Source organism: Xyrauchen texanus, chromosome 4, assembly GCF_025860055.1.
Source record: "Xyrauchen texanus isolate HMW12.3.18 chromosome 4, RBS_HiC_50CHRs, whole genome shotgun sequence".
In the NCBI taxonomy this organism is placed as follows: Eukaryota; Metazoa; Chordata; class Actinopteri; order Cypriniformes; family Catostomidae; genus Xyrauchen; species Xyrauchen texanus.
Window position 1 is genome coordinate 44,359,562 of NC_068279.1, and position 19,371 is coordinate 44,378,932.

At 37.3% G+C, this 19,371-nt stretch overlaps 3 protein-coding genes across 3 annotated transcripts; 2 read left to right on the forward strand and 1 right to left on the reverse strand.

The window, feature by feature from the left end:
- On the reverse strand, positions 1–9,205 carry bicdl2 (BICD family like cargo adaptor 2). The gene is given in 11 exon segments (XM_052114832.1): positions 1–527; positions 715–829; positions 1,040–1,077; positions 1,079–1,123; positions 1,265–1,339; positions 3,251–3,397; positions 4,461–4,607; positions 5,070–5,186; positions 5,429–5,644; positions 7,768–8,325; positions 9,116–9,205. Coding segments are annotated over 10 exon segments (1,332 nt in total). The 5' UTR covers positions 8,029–8,325; positions 9,116–9,205; the 3' UTR covers positions 1–356.
- Positions 9,206–10,849: 1,644 nt separating this feature from the next.
- On the forward strand, positions 10,850–14,023 carry mia (MIA SH3 domain containing). Its single transcript, XM_052114907.1, has 4 exons — positions 10,850–10,988; positions 13,263–13,396; positions 13,521–13,631; positions 13,733–14,023. Exons 1-4 carry the CDS (start codon positions 10,859–10,861, stop codon positions 13,754–13,756), a joined length of 399 nt encoding a protein of 132 aa, XP_051970867.1. The 5' UTR covers positions 10,850–10,858; the 3' UTR covers positions 13,757–14,023.
- Positions 14,024–14,605: 582 nt separating this feature from the next.
- Positions 14,606–17,866, forward strand: cfap68 (cilia and flagella associated protein 68). The gene is made up of 3 exons (XM_052114918.1): positions 14,606–16,667; positions 17,414–17,483; positions 17,600–17,866. The coding sequence occupies exons 1-3, from the start codon at positions 16,416–16,418 to the stop codon at positions 17,767–17,769; spliced, it is 492 nt and encodes a 163-aa protein (XP_051970878.1). The 5' UTR covers positions 14,606–16,415; the 3' UTR covers positions 17,770–17,866.
- Positions 17,867–19,371: the final 1,505 nt, after the last annotated feature.

Here is a 19,371-nt window from a genome sequence, read left to right on the forward strand (position 1 = left end):
GTGGAATAAATGTAATTTATTTTCTATATACACATATTTATACACAAATCTACTTGCCCTCATGTCATATGACAACCTGTATGACTGGTCTTTCTTCCATGAAACACAAAATGAGATGTTGGGGAGAATGTTTGTCTCAGTCATGATTCACTTTCATTGCATATTTCTTTCATACAATGAAGTGAATGGTGACTGAAACTAACATTCTACCAAACATCTCCTTTTGTGTTTATAGAAAGAAAGTCATATGGCTTTGGAACAACATGAGGGTGAGTGAATGACAAATTTTTAATTTTTGTGAGCACTACCATCCCTTCAACATTGTCAATCTCTATTGTACTGTTTTCAGTCTATTGTCAGTCTCCCCCAAAGAGTGACGAGAAGAACCCCTTTCTTCCATCTTCCCCACGTACACGCAGTGATTTAGAGGTGCGAGTGCCTCTTTGGAAAGCTACCCGTTCCATGTCCTTTTCCCTCTCTTGTTGTTGGAGTTTAACTTGCTGACAGATCACCAGACGCATGTCCTCCTAGAACAGAAATTTCAATACAAAGAACAGAACAAAAGTAGACTTTTACAAATATGAGTGGTGGTTTCCCCATTCAAAACTCACAGACACAAAGCTAGGGTGTTGTTGGTGGTTACCAGGGCATTGCTATGAGGTTGAAAAGGTGTTCTTAATGTTGCTATGTGGTTACCAGCAATTGGTTACTAACCTGCCAAGACTCGACTTCCTGAGATAGTGCTACCTTGTGTTTGATTGTGTTCAAAAGCTGCTGGTTAAGTGCGTCCCGTTCTTGCCGGGCTAAATTTATCTCCTCCTCCAAGACACTGTTAACAAAAAGTGAGAGAGAACAGTTGGACAAAAGGGCAGTCAGATTCCCCTTATGCAAAAATGTCATGGATCACTGCAGATCAGTAGATTATCACTTTATCACTAGCATTAAAGACGACCCATGGAAAAAGCAACACCACCACAAAAGATGGCTTTCATTTGGCAATGTATGAAAGATTGCAATAACACTTTGATCCAGTTCTCACCTATAGGTAGGTTTACCGGGACAGTTACTGAAATAGCTTTAGCTCCTCCCACAACCCTTCTAATTCTGTTTCTCTGGACTGTAGCTGATGAAAGATAAAATATTTTGTAAAATGTTTTTTTTTTTACAAAAACAACCGGTCACCTTAGATGTAGACACTCTTGTCTGTCCACATGCCATTGTGATATCATATCTGATGTCATCGTATTATGAGATGAGGACTAACCTCTTTCTGTAACTTTTGAATCTCCTCCTCTTTTTCTTGCAGAATGGCTGAATGGGCCAGAATGGTATCTCTGGCCTATTGGAGATCAAAATTAAATTTCAAGCAGTCAGCAGAAATAGAAAGGCGTCATAAATGACTGAAAATGTCTGCCTAATTTCTAAAGGAGAGATGGGCTTAGAGAAAAGCAAGCATACTTGTATAGATAAACCTAAAGACTCCTGAAATAAAATTAATATTGCTTTCTTTTGTAAATACATCAAATACATTAGTGGACGTTCATTTTCAGCTAATTTGAATTACCAGCATGCACATGTAGCCAAAAGTCCATTATACCAATCAGCAGTAAGGATTAGGATGAACAACATGATAAACCCAAGTACATGTTCCCATCTCAACATTGAGTGAAAGTAGTCCAATACTGTATTTTAAATATTTAGGTGTAATCATTGACTAAAATACAAACAAAAAATACATGGATTGTACAGCGCAACATTTATCAGTTTAAATTTATTAGGAATCAATAATTACTGATGTAGCAAATCTATATGTGCATTCAATGATATGGTCTCTTTTTGCATATTGTGTCACAAACTTGGTTTCAGGAAAGTTGTTGACAAAAGACACTTAAAGGGATAGTTCGCCCAAATATTTACTAACCCCCATGCCACCCCAGGTGTGTATTTCAGTGTACTTTCTTTCTTCTGCTGAACACAAATGAAAAATTTTAGAAGAATGTTTCAGCTCTGTTGGTCCATACAATGCAACTGAATGATGACCAGAACTTTGAAGTGCCAAAAAGCACATAAAGGCAGCATAAAAGTAATCCATACAACTTTAGTGGTTAAATCGATGTATTCTGAAATGATATAACTGTGGGTGTGATACAGATAAATATTTATGTCCTTTTTTACTATAAATTCTCATCCCTGTCCTGAAGTTGGTGATATGCACAATTAATGCAAATCGTCAAAAAACAAAAGAAAGTGAAAGTGGAGATTTATACTTAAAAGGACTTAAATATTGATCTGTTCTTACCCACACCTATCATATCACTTCTGAAGACATGAATTTAACCACTGGATTACTTTTATAATGACTTTGTGGATTTTTGTGCTTCAAATCTTTGGTCACCATTCACTTATTTTTTAAGGACCTACAGAGCTTCTTGTAAAATTCTTAATTTGTGTTTTACAGAAGAAAGAAAGTCATACACATCTGGGATGGCATGAGGGTGAGTAAATTATGAGATAAAAATGAAAATTAGGTGAACTATCCCTTTAAGGTACTTGACAAAAAAGAATTCATAATACTATTGCAACATAAAAAATAAAAACTTTCCTTGCAGGGGAAGGGGTTGGACACCCCCTTCTAATTAACAAGATTGGATAGGCCCCTTAATTCCAGCAAAAATAAGTCACTGTATGCTGTAAATTAAGGATATTCTAGAGACTTGTGTGCTTTGTGTCAACACTTTATGGACAGCCCCTTTCTGTTTTGGCATGACAATGTCCCTGTGCACAAAGCAAAGTCCATAAAGAACAGATTTACATTGTTTGGTGAAGAAGAACTTTATTGACCTGCACAAAGCCCAGACCTGAACCCCACTAAACACCTTTGGGATGAATTGGAACATCAAGCCAGGACTCATCACCCAACATCAGTGCCCATATTCCCTGATGGCATCTAATGGAAGCAAATCCCCATAGCCATGTTCCAACATCTTGTGAAAAGCCTTCCATCAGAGTGGACTCACTATTCATGTCTATGGTTTTTAAATGAATTGCTCAACAAGCACATGGGTGTGGTGTTTGGGTGTCCACCTATTTTTGGCCATGTAGCGTAGGTTGATAATGTTGAGCCCTAAGCCTTAACCTAACCATAAACCTGAAAATCCCATTGGATGATAATAATGTTGTTTCTGGATGTAGCCTACTTGGGTAAATCGTTGTTAAGCTGACTGGGATCCACTGCAAGGGTAAGAGCTACCTGAGACTGCTGGATCTCACTCTGTAGTGACATAGTGAAGCAGGTAGCCTCGCCCAGACTGGCCTCTTCTCCAAGGGCTTGAACCCTTTGCTGCAGGGTCCGGTTGACTGTGCGCAGCTGAAACACTATGCTGTGCTCCTGCTCCAGCTGTGAAAGAGCCAGAGACAGCCACACTGAAACTCTACAAGGGGTCTGAGGACTGTGAAACCGAACCAGAAGTCAAAGCCATGCCATGGAACTTGGGCTGCAGCTCATTTAGCATACCATCCATCCTAAATGGTATGTGGAATTAGATTTAGTGTGTCCCAAATAGTATGCCAAATGCACTTGGATGGTAAGTGTGCATCTGTGCATACTTTTTCTGGCTAATATTGCCCACAAAACCCTTTGCGCTACAGAAGAGGATTTTGTGACTTTTCAATTGTTTAAAATTGACAAGGAAAGCGAGGCTGAAGTGTTGGCAGTGTTGAGATGTAGGAACTTAATGTTAAAAGCAGTGATTATTAAATCCAATTTCATTGTTTTGGGTTAGTAGTCAAACATTTTTAAAGGAGAGAGATGGGAAATGGGATCAAGACTTGACACAGGCCAGATTGGAACCAAGAGCACATGCACAAACTTATTTGCCACGCCTCCAACAGTAATAATGAGGTTTTAAAGGGATAGTTCACCCAAAAATTTAAAGTCTCTCAACATTTACTCACCCACATGTCATCCCAGATGTGTATGATTTTCTTTCTTCTGCTGAACGCAAAGATTTCTGGAATAATATTTGAGCTCTGTAGGTCCTCAAAATGTAAGTGAATGATGGCCAGAACTTTGAAGCTCCAAAAAGCACATAAATGCAGCATAAAAGTAATACACACGACTCTAGTGGATAAATCCACGTCTTCTGAAGCGATCCAATCAGTTTTGGGTGAGAACATATCAAAATATAACTCCTTTTACACTATAAATCATAGACATCTGGGATGGCATGAGGGAATTGTTTTTATTTTTGGGTGAACTATTCGTTTAAGTAATGAATTTAGCTAGAGGTGTTGAAAAATATGTATGCAGAAATATACATATTGGGATTCAGCCCTATTGTGGCTTTACACTCAAAGAGACTCATACAGTACATCTGTTTTTATGTTGAATGTATAATTCAAAATGTATGTGGCATTTGTATAACATACTGTATCTACCCTACCCAGACCATATTTCGCACCTCATTTTCTTTTTCTTTCATGCTGGTCTGCAGCTCCATCACCCTCTCTCTCAGTCCATCCCTCTCAGATCTCAGGTGCTCATTGTCATCCTGAGCTGACTTGAGTCGTTCATCCATATGAGCACAGCGCTCCTTCGTAAACCTGTTCTATAATACAAGAGTACTAGTGAAAACAAATGTAACTGACAAAAACAGAGTTCCAACATAGAATTCTGTCGAACTGAGTTCAGTATGAGAGCGTGCTACTCAAAGCTGATGAGTCTTACTCTTGTTGGTAGCTGAAAAAAATGATGTATATTATTAATCCACTTTAAAAAAGTTTTTAAGGAAAAACAAATTAACTTACAAGAGGTGGAGGATGTGTAAATTGTTTTGGTTAACATACATTTGAATTCTGCAGAGCTTTTTGATGCATGCACTTTTTTTGCATTTCCTATGCTGATTTTTGTGTAATTCTGGTGAATGGATTTATGCACGTAAAATGTGTCAAACTGAGCAGACAGTAATACAACTTTAATCTTTAAGGATCTTGATAGATTAATGAGATCACTAATGATGCCCAAAATGCTTTGGACACTACTTCGGTTTCTTTACATTGCTAATGCATACCTCTGCTTGCAGACTGTTCAGTCTAGCAGAGTTTATGGATTTACTGAAACTTGTATCCTCCATCTCTTCCCTCAGAGCACGAAGTTCAGTGCGCAAAGTATGCTCTACTGAAACTGCCTGAAAGAGAAAAAGAGAGACAGCAAGTAAAGGGTTAGATGTTATCAAACATCTTTTTTGGGACAGTTTAAAACACAGACATTACACTTAAGAAATCCTAAACCTGATCTTTTGCATTCCAGCCACTTATCTTAACTCTATCAGATCAGTCTTATTACGTCACTAAACACATTGCCCAATATAATCAGAAAAAAGATTTGCAGAATCTTTTGGGGAATTCATGAAGGCTTCTGATTGGTCACCTCTGCCAGCTGTTCCACAATTTTCTGGTTGTGATTGGACAGTTGATCGAGTTGCTCGCTCTCCTCGCGATGCCGGTCTCGACTCTGAACCTGCTTCTGTTCCAGTCGCTCACGTAACCCTGTGATGTCAGCCTGTAATTCTGCTTCCCGCTGACTGGCCTCGAGGTCCCGTACCTCCAGATGTCTCTGCAGCATGTGCTTCTCCTGCTGAGCAGCCTGGTATACACACACACTTCAAGTCAGATTCACAATCTCCCTTTCATGGTAAGACTAAATATGTCTTCAAGTCCACCAAATCATAAAAGTAGTGTAAGAGCAGAATGTCTGTTTGAGAAATGCAAGTCGAGGTCTCTGTAATTCACACTCAAAATCAATTTGCATTGGAAAGTTTTGGAGTCATTGGAACATTGGAATCACTTTTATTAATGCCTTATTGTCTCTATTCTTTATTTTACTTAATATTTTTGTAAATAATAAAAAAAAAAGATTTATCATTGTAGTGTCAAACTGTTTAGTCTCTTAACTGAGGTAGAAGCAGTGCTGGTACTAGGATGCATTTTAGCCTTTTGGGTGGGCCAAGGGTAGAAATCTGAATCACAATGTGTAAACTACTTGCCACTTACTGCTAATCTTTGTGCCTCTGGGTTCCACTTCTGTCAGACAAGAACAGAAAACTGAGGCTGCAATGGGCCTACCATTTGTGTACCATTGTGTTGAGAAATCCAGATTTGTCAGACCAGGCAATGTTTTTCCAATTGTCTACTGTCCTGTATCCTCTGCAGCCTCAGTTTCCAGTTCTTAGCTGGCAGTAGTAGTACCCAGAGGGGTCCTCTGCTGCTGTAGCCCATCCGCCACAATGTTCGACATATTGTATATTCAGAAATGCATTTCTGCATAGCACTGTTGGAACACGTGTTTATTTGGGTTACTGTCACCATCCTGTCAGCTTGGACCAGTCTGGCCATTCTCCACTGACCTCTGTCACTAACAAGCCATTTTCTCCCACAGAACTGCCACTCGCTGGAAGTGTTTTGCACCATTCTCTTTACACTCTAGAGACTGTTGTGCATGAAAATCCCAGGAAATCAGCGGTTACAGAAATACTCAAACCAGCCCATCTGGCACCAACAATCATGCCATGCTCCAAATCACTGAGATCACATTTTTTCCCCATTCTGATGGTTGATGTGAACATTAACTGAAGCTCTTGACCCATATCTGCATGATTCAGTGGCGGCTGCTGGTCTTTCAAAGAGGGGAAGCTCATTTTCGGCCTATATTAAAAACTTATTTACCCTATTTTTTGTACTAAATCAATCTTAGGTGTTGATCTGCCCTGCTGTTTAATTCTAATTTTTCCTCGTAAGGAAGACTTTCAAATGGCTTCGCCAAAATCAGGTCGACAATATTAGCACCGTCTGCCATCGTGCGCAGTTTCACCCGTACGACGCTAGCCTAGCCTACTGTATGAATGAATGAATGAACGAACGAACGCTCTAAAACAAAATATATTAAACTTGGTAAAACTGAAACAAGCAATGTGGTGTATAATTGTGTGAAATGTATTATGCAAATTGACAAGCAATTTCGCCAAACAAATATAAAGAAATAGGATGCAGCAGTTTGTCTTTCAACTACACTTGAGAAATCCGCGATGGGACTGAGCGCGAAATAGCTTCAGTGACTTCTTATAGTACAAATTCGCTGTCAATCAAATGGAGATGCAGTCTTTCGACAGATCCTCCAATCATCACGCGGAAGCCCGGAGTCCGGGCCAGCCCACTCCTCATTCACCCCCAGAGACGCTGAGCGTCCGTGGGCGGGACATAATCGCAGAATTTATCCAATGACCGTCTATTTTCGGAGCACTGAAAAAAACTGTTCATAGCAGCCCCATTGAAGTCAATGGACGCTCGGCTTCAACAGGGAAATGCACTGACGCTACGGGAATGTATGAGAAGTAAATCGAGTCAGCCGACCTGCTATATGTAATGTAGCTGATTCTGAACGAACTCGTCTTCGAGATGAACGTGTTCTAACGCATTTTTAGTCAATAAATTGTTTACACAATAGTACATATTTGACCATTATTTTTTTGACATTATAGGGGAAGCTGAGCTTCCCTTGCAGTCTTAAAGAAATCCCCACTGGCATGATTTTATACATTACACTGCTGCCACACGATTGGCTGATTAGATTATCGCATGTATAAGTAGATGTACAGGTGTACCTATAAAGTGGTCGGTCAGTGTATATGGGGAGTTATATTATGCTTTTAGGTGTTTTTTATTTTTATTGACTTATTTGCATGGCTCCTTATTTGCCACCGACCCTCATACCTCCATTTCCCTCTCCATCTGCTCTATGTGGGCAGCCAGCTCCTCGTTCTTCTCCAGCAAAGCTTGGCCTACCTCTGCAGCAAGGATCAGGTCTTTCTCCAGCAGTGTAGGACTGCTGCCATCCTGAGGTGAGGCCAGAAGATCATCCATTCCTATTGAAGGACCCATGATCCGGTGACTGGAAGAGTTTGACAAAGAGAAGGGGAAGAAAGAATCCTCCAGGATGGGAGAGGGCATGTTCGCTTTCTTGGATGAAAACATTGGTTTTTCCCTAGTGTTCCCAGATGAGATGCAGTCACAGTGACCTTCCTGATAGTTACAGGTTGTTTCACTGTCAAAGGTTGCTTAACTGCATCTCTGGCTCCTTTTAGCAGGAAAGCAAGTCTTGATATCAAAACCTGACACTATGTTCTCCTTCTTGTGTATTCAGGTTCAAAAGGTGATCAATCTAAAGTGTCACATATAGGGTGGAACTTGAAGAGTATTATGGTTGAAACGTCCTCCAAGGGTGTAATCGTCAATTGGCTTGCTCATATGGGACCTTAGTTGTGAATCTTCCTATGGACGAAAACATCATGTCAGAACAGGTAATAACTGTTTTGGTGGGTGTATTTACTGACCATATCAAATCCTCCAGAGGATAATGAAGAGCTTACATTCCTCTCAATATCTTCATGGAGCATTTCTACTGTTGTCTATGGGCTGGCTTTTGTGGACATGACTGACATAACAAAGTTTCAGTGTTTTGCTCACATTCCATTAGTCATTCAAGACTCCTCAGTGGCCCAGTGACTACACCCCATAAAATTGGCCAAACAGGTTTTAAAGGGTTTAGTTGGTGACTGAGACAGAGGTGGCTCTGGCCTCATTACCACTAAAACTTAAAATGTGGCAGACAATCCCCAATCATTCTATTGAGTTCAGCTGAACAGTATTTTCCTGATTAAGACAGTCTGCTTCCCTGTCTGTGGATTTTCATGGAGAAAAAGAGGCATTCAGTCATTACATGGTTGTCATATACACCAGCTCACTCATCTGATTAAGATATTCAGTAGGCCATTTATTCTAAGATGACGTGGAACTCCATTATTGTTCAATCATTTATTATTATTTATAATTTATAATTATTATATTAGCTATTTATTCTTAAACACATTTAAATGGCCTCATGTTTACATAAGAAAACAAGCCATTCATGCATTACTCTAAATAAAACCACAATTAAAACAAGTCAGAACTTGTTATTTCAAAAGTATTGTCATGTATCTCGATAGGAAAGCGCTTGCTAGAAGCTTTACAAAATGTCCATACTGATCGTTTAATACTAGTAACGCTTTGTTTTTCCTACCTGGGAAGTTCCTGTTCCAAATTTAGCATGGAAGGTGACAGGTAGGCACTACCCGGTTCCTTGGAATCGCAGCTGGGAAGATAACCAAGCCACACCCCCTCAGTGCATCTTCAAATATATGGGAGGAGCCGGGCTCACGCAAACTTGATAGGTGACACTGACGTCAGACGTTCAGGTGAGGTAGTTCAGGGTAATTTCGAAATCTTTTTTACTTTTGGCCAAGTTTTACACACATACAGGTGTAAAATAGGAAGTTTATGGAACATGTTAAACGTTTTTATACAACAAATTTTCTCTTAATAAAAATCGTATTATTTTTTGCACAACATTTTGTATTGTTTGGGGAAATTTTAATATATTTATATATAGAAATGTTCACACTTCAGTCAGATTTCATAAACTTCCTTTAAGGAATTAACGAGCAAAAATAACCTGTCATCAATAAGTAGGCTAAACAAAGGATGTTTTTCATAAATTATTAATTTATGAATGGATATTGGCTGTTGTGCTACAATTCTGTATATTGTTGTATATTTTGTTGTAACTATAGTGTTAATGTTTCTTCACAATAGAAAAAAGCTGCTGTAAAAATGTTCTTCCTGCAGATATGTAAATATCGGACTAGGAAAACAATTGCCCATAGAATCCTATAGAAATTATCTTCACTAACTCATTAAACTCACATTTAGAATTACAACATAACAACATACTTCATACAAAAATAAAAATAGATGATTGTATAATAGTTTTAGAAAAACTTCTTCATATACTGTTGACAACAGATAAATCTGTTACCATACAAGAACCCATTCAGTGGCTGTTAGGTAATCTGGTCAGTGCTGCCTCTCTTTGGTAATTCACCTATACAAACAGTGGAGAGAACAGCTTGACATTCCTACAAAAAACAGATAACAAGAAATTACTTACTATGTAGTTGGAAACCTTTATATATATATATATATATATATATATATATATATATATATATATATATATATATATATATATATATATCTCAGTTAGGCTGATAATGATATTTTATGCTGATCCAAATACATAAATGTGTCAGAGAGACCATAAGGTATCCCTTGAACCAAAGTGAGTTTGTTGATGTTTGCACTGCTCTAAAAGGACGGCTTGTTCAACCACTGGCAATGTCTCTCTGTGTCTGTACATAGGTGCTATGGGACATGTTGATTGGCTGTGTCTCTTACCATGGGTACACTGAATTAAGTGTGCATGAAAGGGAAGTCAGACAGGTTTAGTAATACCTACACAAGCCAAACCCTGTAAAACTTGCATAAAGACTTCCTGTTGTCCAGACTCCATTTCATCTTACAGACCCTGAATGAGGCTAGTTACAGTAATAGGCCCTGTGCCATAGCTTGGATTATTTGAGAGACAAAATATATACAGTGTATATATATATATATATATATAGAGTAGAGAGAGAGAGAGAGAGAGAGAGAGAGAGAGAGAGAGAGAGAGAGAGAGAGAGCTTCATTTGTAAAAAAAAATAAATAAATAAAAAAATAATAAAGCTCAAAGTTTATGCTTAATGTTTAAATGTTGTCTTTACACTCTTATTTACCATATAAGTAAATATACTGTAGGTCATGGAGTGGGGTGTTATTGGCATTTTTTCCTGTTGTCATATAATGGAAAAGGGGGGTGCTTGCCTCAGCTGGGCCCCTCCCACTTGAGCTTTAGTCCACTATTCAGTCAAACTAGATTCACACGCAGATGGAGAAACACTGTGTTAGCTGGGCCCTTCTGCTGGTTCTGTGTGGCCTGCTGCCACTGGCTACTCAGGCAGGCAAGCAGATGCCAAAGCTCTCAGACAAGAAGCTGTGCGCCGATTCAGAATGCAGCCGTGAGTTATGCAAACCAGCATATCGAATGTTTCAGTAATTAAATATTTTAATTAATTATTGTGGGGGAACTTTAGAATTGTCAAATTGAAGATTTCCTTCAGAGCTTACTTTTTAAGAATGTTGTGTTTCACTTGTAATGTATCACTTAAAAATGTCTGTTTCATTTTAGCTTAATAACAAACAATTTACTCGTAATTTACTATATTCTTTAATTTTACCCATCTTGGGTGGTTGACATTTAACATTGACATCAAGATTTAATACATCAAGATTTTAGGATTGTGTGTGTGTGTGTGTGTGTGTGTGTGTGTGTGTGTGTGTGTGTGTGTGTGTGTGTGTGTGTGTGTGTGAGTGTGTATTTATCACTTTGTGGGGACCAAATGTCCCCATAAGGATAGTAAAACCCGAAATTTTTGACCTTGTGGGGACATTTTGTTGGTCCCCATGAGGAAAACAGCTTATAAATCATACTAAATTATGTTTTTTGAAAAGGTAAAAATGCAGAAAGTTTTCTGTGAGGGTTAGGTTTAGGGGTAGGGTTAGGTTTAGGGGATAGAATATAAAGTTTGTACAGTATAAAAACCATTATGTCTATGGAAAGTCCCCATAAAACATGGAAACACAACATGTGTGTGTGTGTGTGTGTGTGTGTGTGTGTGTGTGTGTGTGTGTGTGTGTGTGTGTGTTTTGTGTTGTAAGTTAGTTTCCATGAGTTTCTGTAAGTCTTTTTAGCTCTTTTGCAATTCTCTAAATAAAATACATAAATCACTAAATAGACCTGTGGTGTAAAATGCTTAGCTCAATAAAAATTATTTTAATCAGTATTTTGCTAATTCTTTTATAGTTATTATGACCTCATATTAAAGGAATATTCCAAGTTCAATACAAGTCAAGCTCAATCGACAGCTTTTGTGGCATAATGTTGATACCACAAAAAATGATTTCGACTCGTCCCTCCTTTTCTTTAAAAAAGAAAAAATCTGTGTAACTGTGAGGCACAATAAAGTGAATGGGGCCACAAATGGAGGGTTTAAAGGCAGAAATGTGAAGCATATAATTTTATAAAAGCACTTACATTAGTTCTTCTGTTTAAAAAGTATTATTTGAGCTGTAATGTTGTTTAAATTGTCATTTTTACAGTCATTTGAGGGTTTTAGGGTTTGTTGACATTACATCATCATGGCAAAGAAATTGTACATTTGGATATAACGTTACACAGAAAAGGTTAGAAAGTGATTTTATTGAACTAAAATCATGTTTACATTCATGGTGTTTATGTCTTGTGGCTATACGTTTGGAAAAACCTTCAAAAATTGGCCACATTCACATCCATTGAAAGTGCCTCACTGTAACCCAGATTTTTATATAGATATATATATATATATATATATATATATATATATATATATATATATATATATATATATTTTTTTTTTTAAGACAAGGAGGGGCAAGTAAAAAAAAAATGTTGGTAATCAATATCATGCCACTAATGCTGTCGATTGAGCTTGACTTGTACTGAACCCAGAATATCCATTAGAGACAACATTACATATTTATTCTAATAAAAGTTCATTTGTTTCAAAAACTCACACAGCACCTAATATATACACATTCCTTTATATGGCAATATATATTCTAACCTTACATTCTTGATGTTGATTTAAAAGTTAATGGACATGTAATGCATCTACTACTACCCAAGAATATTTATTAATTAAAAGATTGGTAAGCATACAAAAGATGACAGATAGACCATTATCCCCCCCAAAAAATGAAGAAATAAAATGCACAAATTAAACAACATTGGATAATAGCAAGAAAAGGGGGAAAAACAGGAAATAAATTAAGAGACATTCAATAACTTGTCACAGGTTTAACAATTTTGACACGTCTTGATGTTATGTGTTCTAAAGGTCAACATTATAAAAGGCAAAGTCGTGCATAAAAATGTCAAACGTGGATATAACTGATAGAATTTGTAATTATGAATATAATATTTTCCCATTAATATTATCTCATTAACTACAGTATATATTCTATGACAGAATCATTTTAAAGCAAACTTGTGTACTCAACTGCAAATATCCCACGCGCTCTCTGAATTTATAAGAGGTCATAAAAACATCATGTCGGATATTTATACAAACAGAACAATGCTGTTTAAGTTGTTTTAAAATGAAGTATATTATGCCACACTGCAGGACATCACTGTCACTGCTTGACATTTTACATCATCTGTCAATCTAAGCTGTGTGTTTCTGTATACACAGATCCCATTCTCATTGCCAGAGCTCTGCAGGACTATTATCCTCAAGACTGTCGCTTCATTCCCATACACCAGGGCCAGTCTGTCTATGTGTATGCTATGCTAAAAGACCGTGGGAACCTCTTCTGGTCTGGCAGTGTAAGAATCAGTACTGTATTATAGATTATCTATGTATATCAATAAGTAAGCTGCAAAAAAATAAAATAAAATTCCAATGAGAATGAAGTCACAACGTATTACCGAACATAAAATCTTTTTTTAGGTTCAAGGTTCTTATTATGGAGAGCAGGAGGCTCGTCTGGGATATTTCCCCAGCAGTGTTGTTGAAGAGACACATGCATTAATGCCTGCAGACATTGAGGTCAAGACTGATGTACGTATCTTAAAATGTTATGAGAAATTACATACTGTGGGATACAACTATAAAGGGGCCTTCACAATTAAGTGGGTTTTTTTTTTTTTTTGTCTTTTCAGAAATGGGACTTCTACTGCTATTAGGAGTGTGTGCTTGCTGGACTTCTGGAATTGAAACACGATTCATGATTCTGCTCTGCACTTTACAGTGTTTGTCCATATGCATTACCTCTACAATGCAACTCAACCTACTATTTTGTAGCAAAAGTATCAAACAAGGCACACCATTCACATTAGGTTTTAGTCTTCAGTGAAAGAATACATGTAGACAGTGTAGAAAATTGTTTGCTTGATAGACTGTAAATGCTTGTTGATGTAATAGTTTGAATAAAACTGAGCTGCTGCTGCTTTGCTCCCCTGTTGCTGTGATCATTGATACTCAGAATCACATGATGGTCTGGTATCAAAAGTTCTTAATGATGAGACCTTGAAAGCAAAAATCAATTACTACTCAGTGAAGGATTGATTGCATCTGTCTAATTATCTAGATGCACAGGTATTTGGTTTCTGGCCTCCAAGTAGGGTTGCGTCATGTGCGTTTCCATGGAGGCAAACAACAGCAAGAAGCACATAGCTTTATGCCCGTCTTTAGCCTGGTGAGTACAGGTGAGAATTATTTTGTAATTATTGTCATTGTTTTATGTCAGCAATAATATATATATATATATATACACTCACCTAAAGGATTATTAGGAACACCATACTAATACTGTGTTTGACCCCCTTTCGCCTTCAGAACTGCCTTAATTCTACGTGGCATTGATTCAACAAGGTGCTGAAAGCATTCTTTAGGAATGTTGGCCCATATTGATAGGATAGCATCTTGCAGTTGATGGAGATTTGTGGGATGCACATCCAGGGCACGAAGCTCCTGTTCCACCACATCCCAAAGATGCTCTATTGGGTTGAGATCTGGTGACTGTGGGGGCCATTTTAGTACAGTGAACTCATTGTCATGTTCAAGAAACCAATTTGAAATGATTCGAGCTTTGTGACATGGTGCATTATCCTGCTGGAAGTAGCCATCAGAGGATGGGTACATGGTGGCCATAAAGGGATGGACATGGTCAGAAACAATGCTCAGGTAGGCCGTGGCATTTAAACGATGCCCAATTGGCACTAAGGGGCCTAAAGTGTGCCAAGAAAACATCCCCCACACCATTACACCACCACCAGCAGCCTGCACAGTGGTAACAAGGCATGATGGATCCATGTTCTCATTCTGTTTATGCCAAATTCTGACTCTACCATCTGAATGTCTCAACAGAAATCGAGACTCATCAGACCAGGCAACATTTTTCCAGTCTTCAACTGTCCAATTTTGGTGAGCTCTTGCAAATTGTAGCCTCTTTTTCCTATTTGTAGTGGAGATGAGTGGTACCCGGTGGGGTCTTCTGCTGTTGTAGCCCATCCGCCTCAAGGTTGTGCATGTTGTGGCTTCACAAATGCTTTGCTGCATACCTCGGTTGTAACGAGTGGTTATTTCAGGCAAAGTTGCTCTTCTATCAGCTTGAATCAGTCGGCCCATTCTCCTCTGACCTCTAGCATCATTTCAAGGCATTTTCGCCCACAGGACTGCCGCATACTGGATGTTTTTCCCTTTTCACAACATTCTTTGTAAACCCTAGAAATGGTTGTGCGTGAAAATCCCAGTAACTGAGCAGATTGTGAAATACTCAGACCGGCCCGTCTGGCACCAACAACCATGACACGCTCAAAATTGCTTAAATCACCTTTCTTTCCCATTCTGACATTCAGTTTGGAGTTCAGGAGATTGTCTTGACCAGGACCACACCCCTAAATGCATTGAAGCAACTGCCATGTTATTGGTTGATTAGATAATTGCATTAATGAGAAATTGAACAGGTGTTCCTAATAATCCTTTAGGTGAGTGTGTGTGTATATATATATATATATATATATATTCACACAGTATGTTCCTGCAATGCACCCTTTTCACAGTCTGTGATGATGCATTTCTGCCTTATTTAATATTGTAAACCTTGCTTTTGTTAATCAGTTTTATAATCAAACATTAGCCTATTCTTTCTGTTATATCAGTAATTAAAAGAAAAACTGGTAACACTTTTCAATATAAGGTACCGTTTGTTAACATTAGTTAAAAACATTAGTTAACATGAATGAACAATACTTTGACAGCATTTATTAATCTTAGTTCATGATAATTTCAACATATACTAATACATTATAATATATAATGCAAGATATATTTGTTAACAGTAGTTAATGCACAATGAACTAACAATGAATTGTATTTCTATTAACTAACATTAACAAAGACTAATAAATACAGTGCAATGGGGAACGGGGAGGCAGGAACCGGCTGAACAGTTAAAGTAATGTTTAATGTCAAATTAAAACATAAACACACACATGGAGGCTGTTTGTGGCTCTCCCTATAGTGGCTTACAGGACTACCGGAAGTGGCCCACACTCAAGTAAAAGAAAAAGGCAAATATTGTTATTAAATAAGGTGGATAGTTTCAGGGGGGTAGATTCCGTGATCAATGTGTTCATTTATTTAAAGTGTTTAAGCCAAATCTACGCCCTTAGATAGTTTACTTCCATGTCCTAAACTTGCAAATGTGAAAAGGGTCCATTATGGCAGCATCATTAAAATTGATTGACTCTCAGAGAATAATTATTTAGAACATTCATAAAAACATAATTGTGCTAAAAATATTTATTTCAAAATTTCAATGGCTCGAAATATGTGGCAGCTATGGCGATGTCCAATAACAACAAGGAGTCTTCATCGATGAAAAATGGCCCTCCTTTTCAATACATGCTTCGGGCGTCTGGGCAATGTGAGGTCTGGTGTGATTACACCGACGAGGCGAAATTTCGTCAGTATGGTTGGCGTTGTTCAACGAGCGAAAACGCTTATTCAAATACCACCCTCATTGGCAACTGGTCAGAAGAGAGGTTTGACACCCGTCGAACTGTGGCGTTACGCCGTCCACTGCCTCATCAGGTCGGTATTGCTCAGGAAACAACGGAGGCCATCAGATTTCTTATGCCTTTAGTGTTTTAAAGGGATAGTTCACCCAATTTTTTTAATTCTCTCATCATTTACTCACTCTCACGCCATCCCAGTTGTGTATCACTTGTCATTCTTCAGAAAATAAACGATTTTAAAAGATGCAAGTGAATGCGACCAAAACTTTGAAGCCCCAAAAAGCACATAAAGGCAGCATAAACGTAATCCATACGTCTCCAGTGGTTTAATCCATGTCTTCTGAAGAATATGATAAGTGTGGGTGAGAAACAGATCAATATTTGAGTCTATAAATTCACTATAAATTCACTATAAATTCTCCTCCCTGCCCAGTAGGTGGCGAATGGCGATATGCATGAAGAAGAATGTAAAAGTGGAGATTTATAAGCAAGATTTTTTTTTTTTTTATGTGATATTTGTACCTTCAAAGTTTTGGTACCCATTCACTTGCATTGTGTGGACCTACAGAACTGAGATATTCTTCAAAAAATCTTCTTTTGTGTTCTGCAGAAGAAAGTAAGTCACACACACCTGGGATGGCATGTGAGTGAGTAAATAATGAGATGATTTTAGTTTTTGGGTGAACTATTGCTTTTTTTAAAGTGTTCTTGTGCTATCTTTCTGTAGGTACAGTGACATTCCTACATTTGTATTGTATCTTTAGTGTCTAATTCATTTTGTGCTTAACAATAAAATAATACTAATGTTTTCTCCCCTCGCAGTTCTCCCACTATTTTGAAACCACTTATTATTCCAGTTATAACAAATATGAAGGTCGGCCAGTTTATCAAAGTAAGCTTCTGTGAAGAATATATATATATATATATATATATATATATATATATATATATAAATAATAATGATAATAATAATGCCTTGTAAAGAACCTGGCATTTCCACTTTATCAGAACCAAAGAGAGAGCCGAGAAGCTTCCCGGGACACCAACCAGAATTGGACCCTCCACACACAAAAGATGTGCCAAATTCCTGCTACAGACTGGACTTCAAAGAACATCGACATGAAGAAAAAACAGATGCCTCAATGCCTCAGAACAGAAGTGTAAGAGAGACAGACTGAAGCTTTGTGGCTGATAAACTGCTTCATCTCACTCTTAAAATGAAACCAGCTTCAAGAGTCACAATGTTTCATTGAACATATCCAACAATGACTTCTGTGAGTGGTCGATTGTATATAATAATAAAAAAAGCACAGTCTTAATTTCATTGAGTTTCACTGAATGCTTGACATATTTTGGTGCATCATATATATAGTTAAAAGTAAAGTCTTTTTATGGTAAACATTAATAACATTATTATATTATTATTAATATAAAAACATTGTATAATTGTTTTAATGTTCTGAATGTACAGTATATATAAAATTAATCATAAATATTTGATAATTATATAATACATTATTTAGTAAATATTCTAAGTGTACATAAAACACATATAATAGGCCTATATATTATATACATTTTTAAAATAATTTTACAACATTTTGAAACATGTTATATTTCAAGCAAACATTATTACCTTATACTATATAATGTTGACAGTTTTTCAATTGCGTAACTACCTTTACATTCTTTGCAATGTCCTGGTTTAATTTAATTACACATTTTTAATTATGGATTTATGCTTTATAGAAGAACCAAATTAACCAGAAATGTATGTTTTATATATCAGTCCATGGACCCCCTTCAGAGAATGAAATGGAGAGCAACTTATTAGGCTACAGAATATTAAATTAAGAACTTATTAGGCTATACATATATTTTAATTTATATAATTTGGCATAAATTGTTGAAAATTAAAAATGTTAATTGAAATAAAAAAGCCAATTCACACTGGTTTTGAATGGCCACAGAAGTTATTAATTGTTATTTATTGACATTAATAAGTTAATTCAGTGCTTGGAGCTGTGATTGGTGAGAATTGTTTAAGCATTGGACAATGAAATGTGATTTAAAGAATGTGCATGCTCCTTTTCACTTATACCCCCTAGTGGGTTCAATGCAATGGTTTAACAGGCCTTTGCTTTAGTGAATAGTTAGATAGGCCAAAACATAAGGAAATAAGGCTATATATTTTTAATAGAGCCTGCTTAAATTAGTTTTCCTTATCACACAATGACTGATCAAGTTTGGGATTAGCAGCTTTGCCGTTATTGAACAAATGAGCCAGAGAAACTGAATGAAAACTACATACAGTGTGGCACGCACGCACGCACACACACATTTCCAAACACATTTCCAGCTCAACTTAGCTCAAGACATACTCGAAAATGCGCTATGATGGAAAGCCCATATATTATTTGGGAAATCTCACAACAAGAGTCCCACCTGTTGTGTACCTCTGATATAGCCACCATAGTTTCACAGCCTTAATGGGCTCTTTCAGTTCCTTATGATCTCATACCTCATGTTCACAGGACCCTCTTTATTGTATAGCACTTGTTCTTGGCACCTTTATCTTTACACTTAACCAGAAGCCAAAGAGCTTTACACTTATTTGAACTCTCTGGGTTAGCCAACATTTCACACTTAGGGTTCACAAGGGGGTTAGCGACCCTAATTGCACTGCAGCAGCCTACTCGAATGTTATGGCGAGTTGTTTAGCAACAGACAACCAATCATAAATGGCCTTAACACCCACAAATCAGCCCAATACGTAAAAA

What these genes read in the sequence shown, in the direction of transcription:
- mia (XM_052114907.1), top strand. Translation starts at nt 10,859, where the DNA reads ATGGAGAAACACTGTGTTAGCTGGGCCCTTCTGCTGGTTCTGTGTGGC. An exon ending in ACCTCTTCTGGTCTGGCAGT is followed by an intron (nt 13,397 to 13,520) that starts GTAAGAATCAGT and finishes ATCTTTTTTTAG; the next exon opens with GTTCAAGGTTCTTATTATGG. An exon ending in ACATTGAGGTCAAGACTGAT is followed by an intron (nt 13,632 to 13,732) that starts GTACGTATCTTA and finishes TTGTCTTTTCAG; the next exon opens with AAATGGGACTTCTACTGCTA.
- cfap68 (XM_052114918.1), top strand. Translation starts at nt 16,416, where the DNA reads ATGGCGATGTCCAATAACAACAAGGAGTCTTCATCGATGAAAAATGGC. An exon ending in GCCGTCCACTGCCTCATCAG is followed by an intron (nt 16,668 to 17,413) that starts GTCGGTATTGCT and finishes CTCCCCTCGCAG; the next exon opens with TTCTCCCACTATTTTGAAAC. An exon ending in AGGTCGGCCAGTTTATCAAA is followed by an intron (nt 17,484 to 17,599) that starts GTAAGCTTCTGT and finishes CCACTTTATCAG; the next exon opens with AACCAAAGAGAGAGCCGAGA.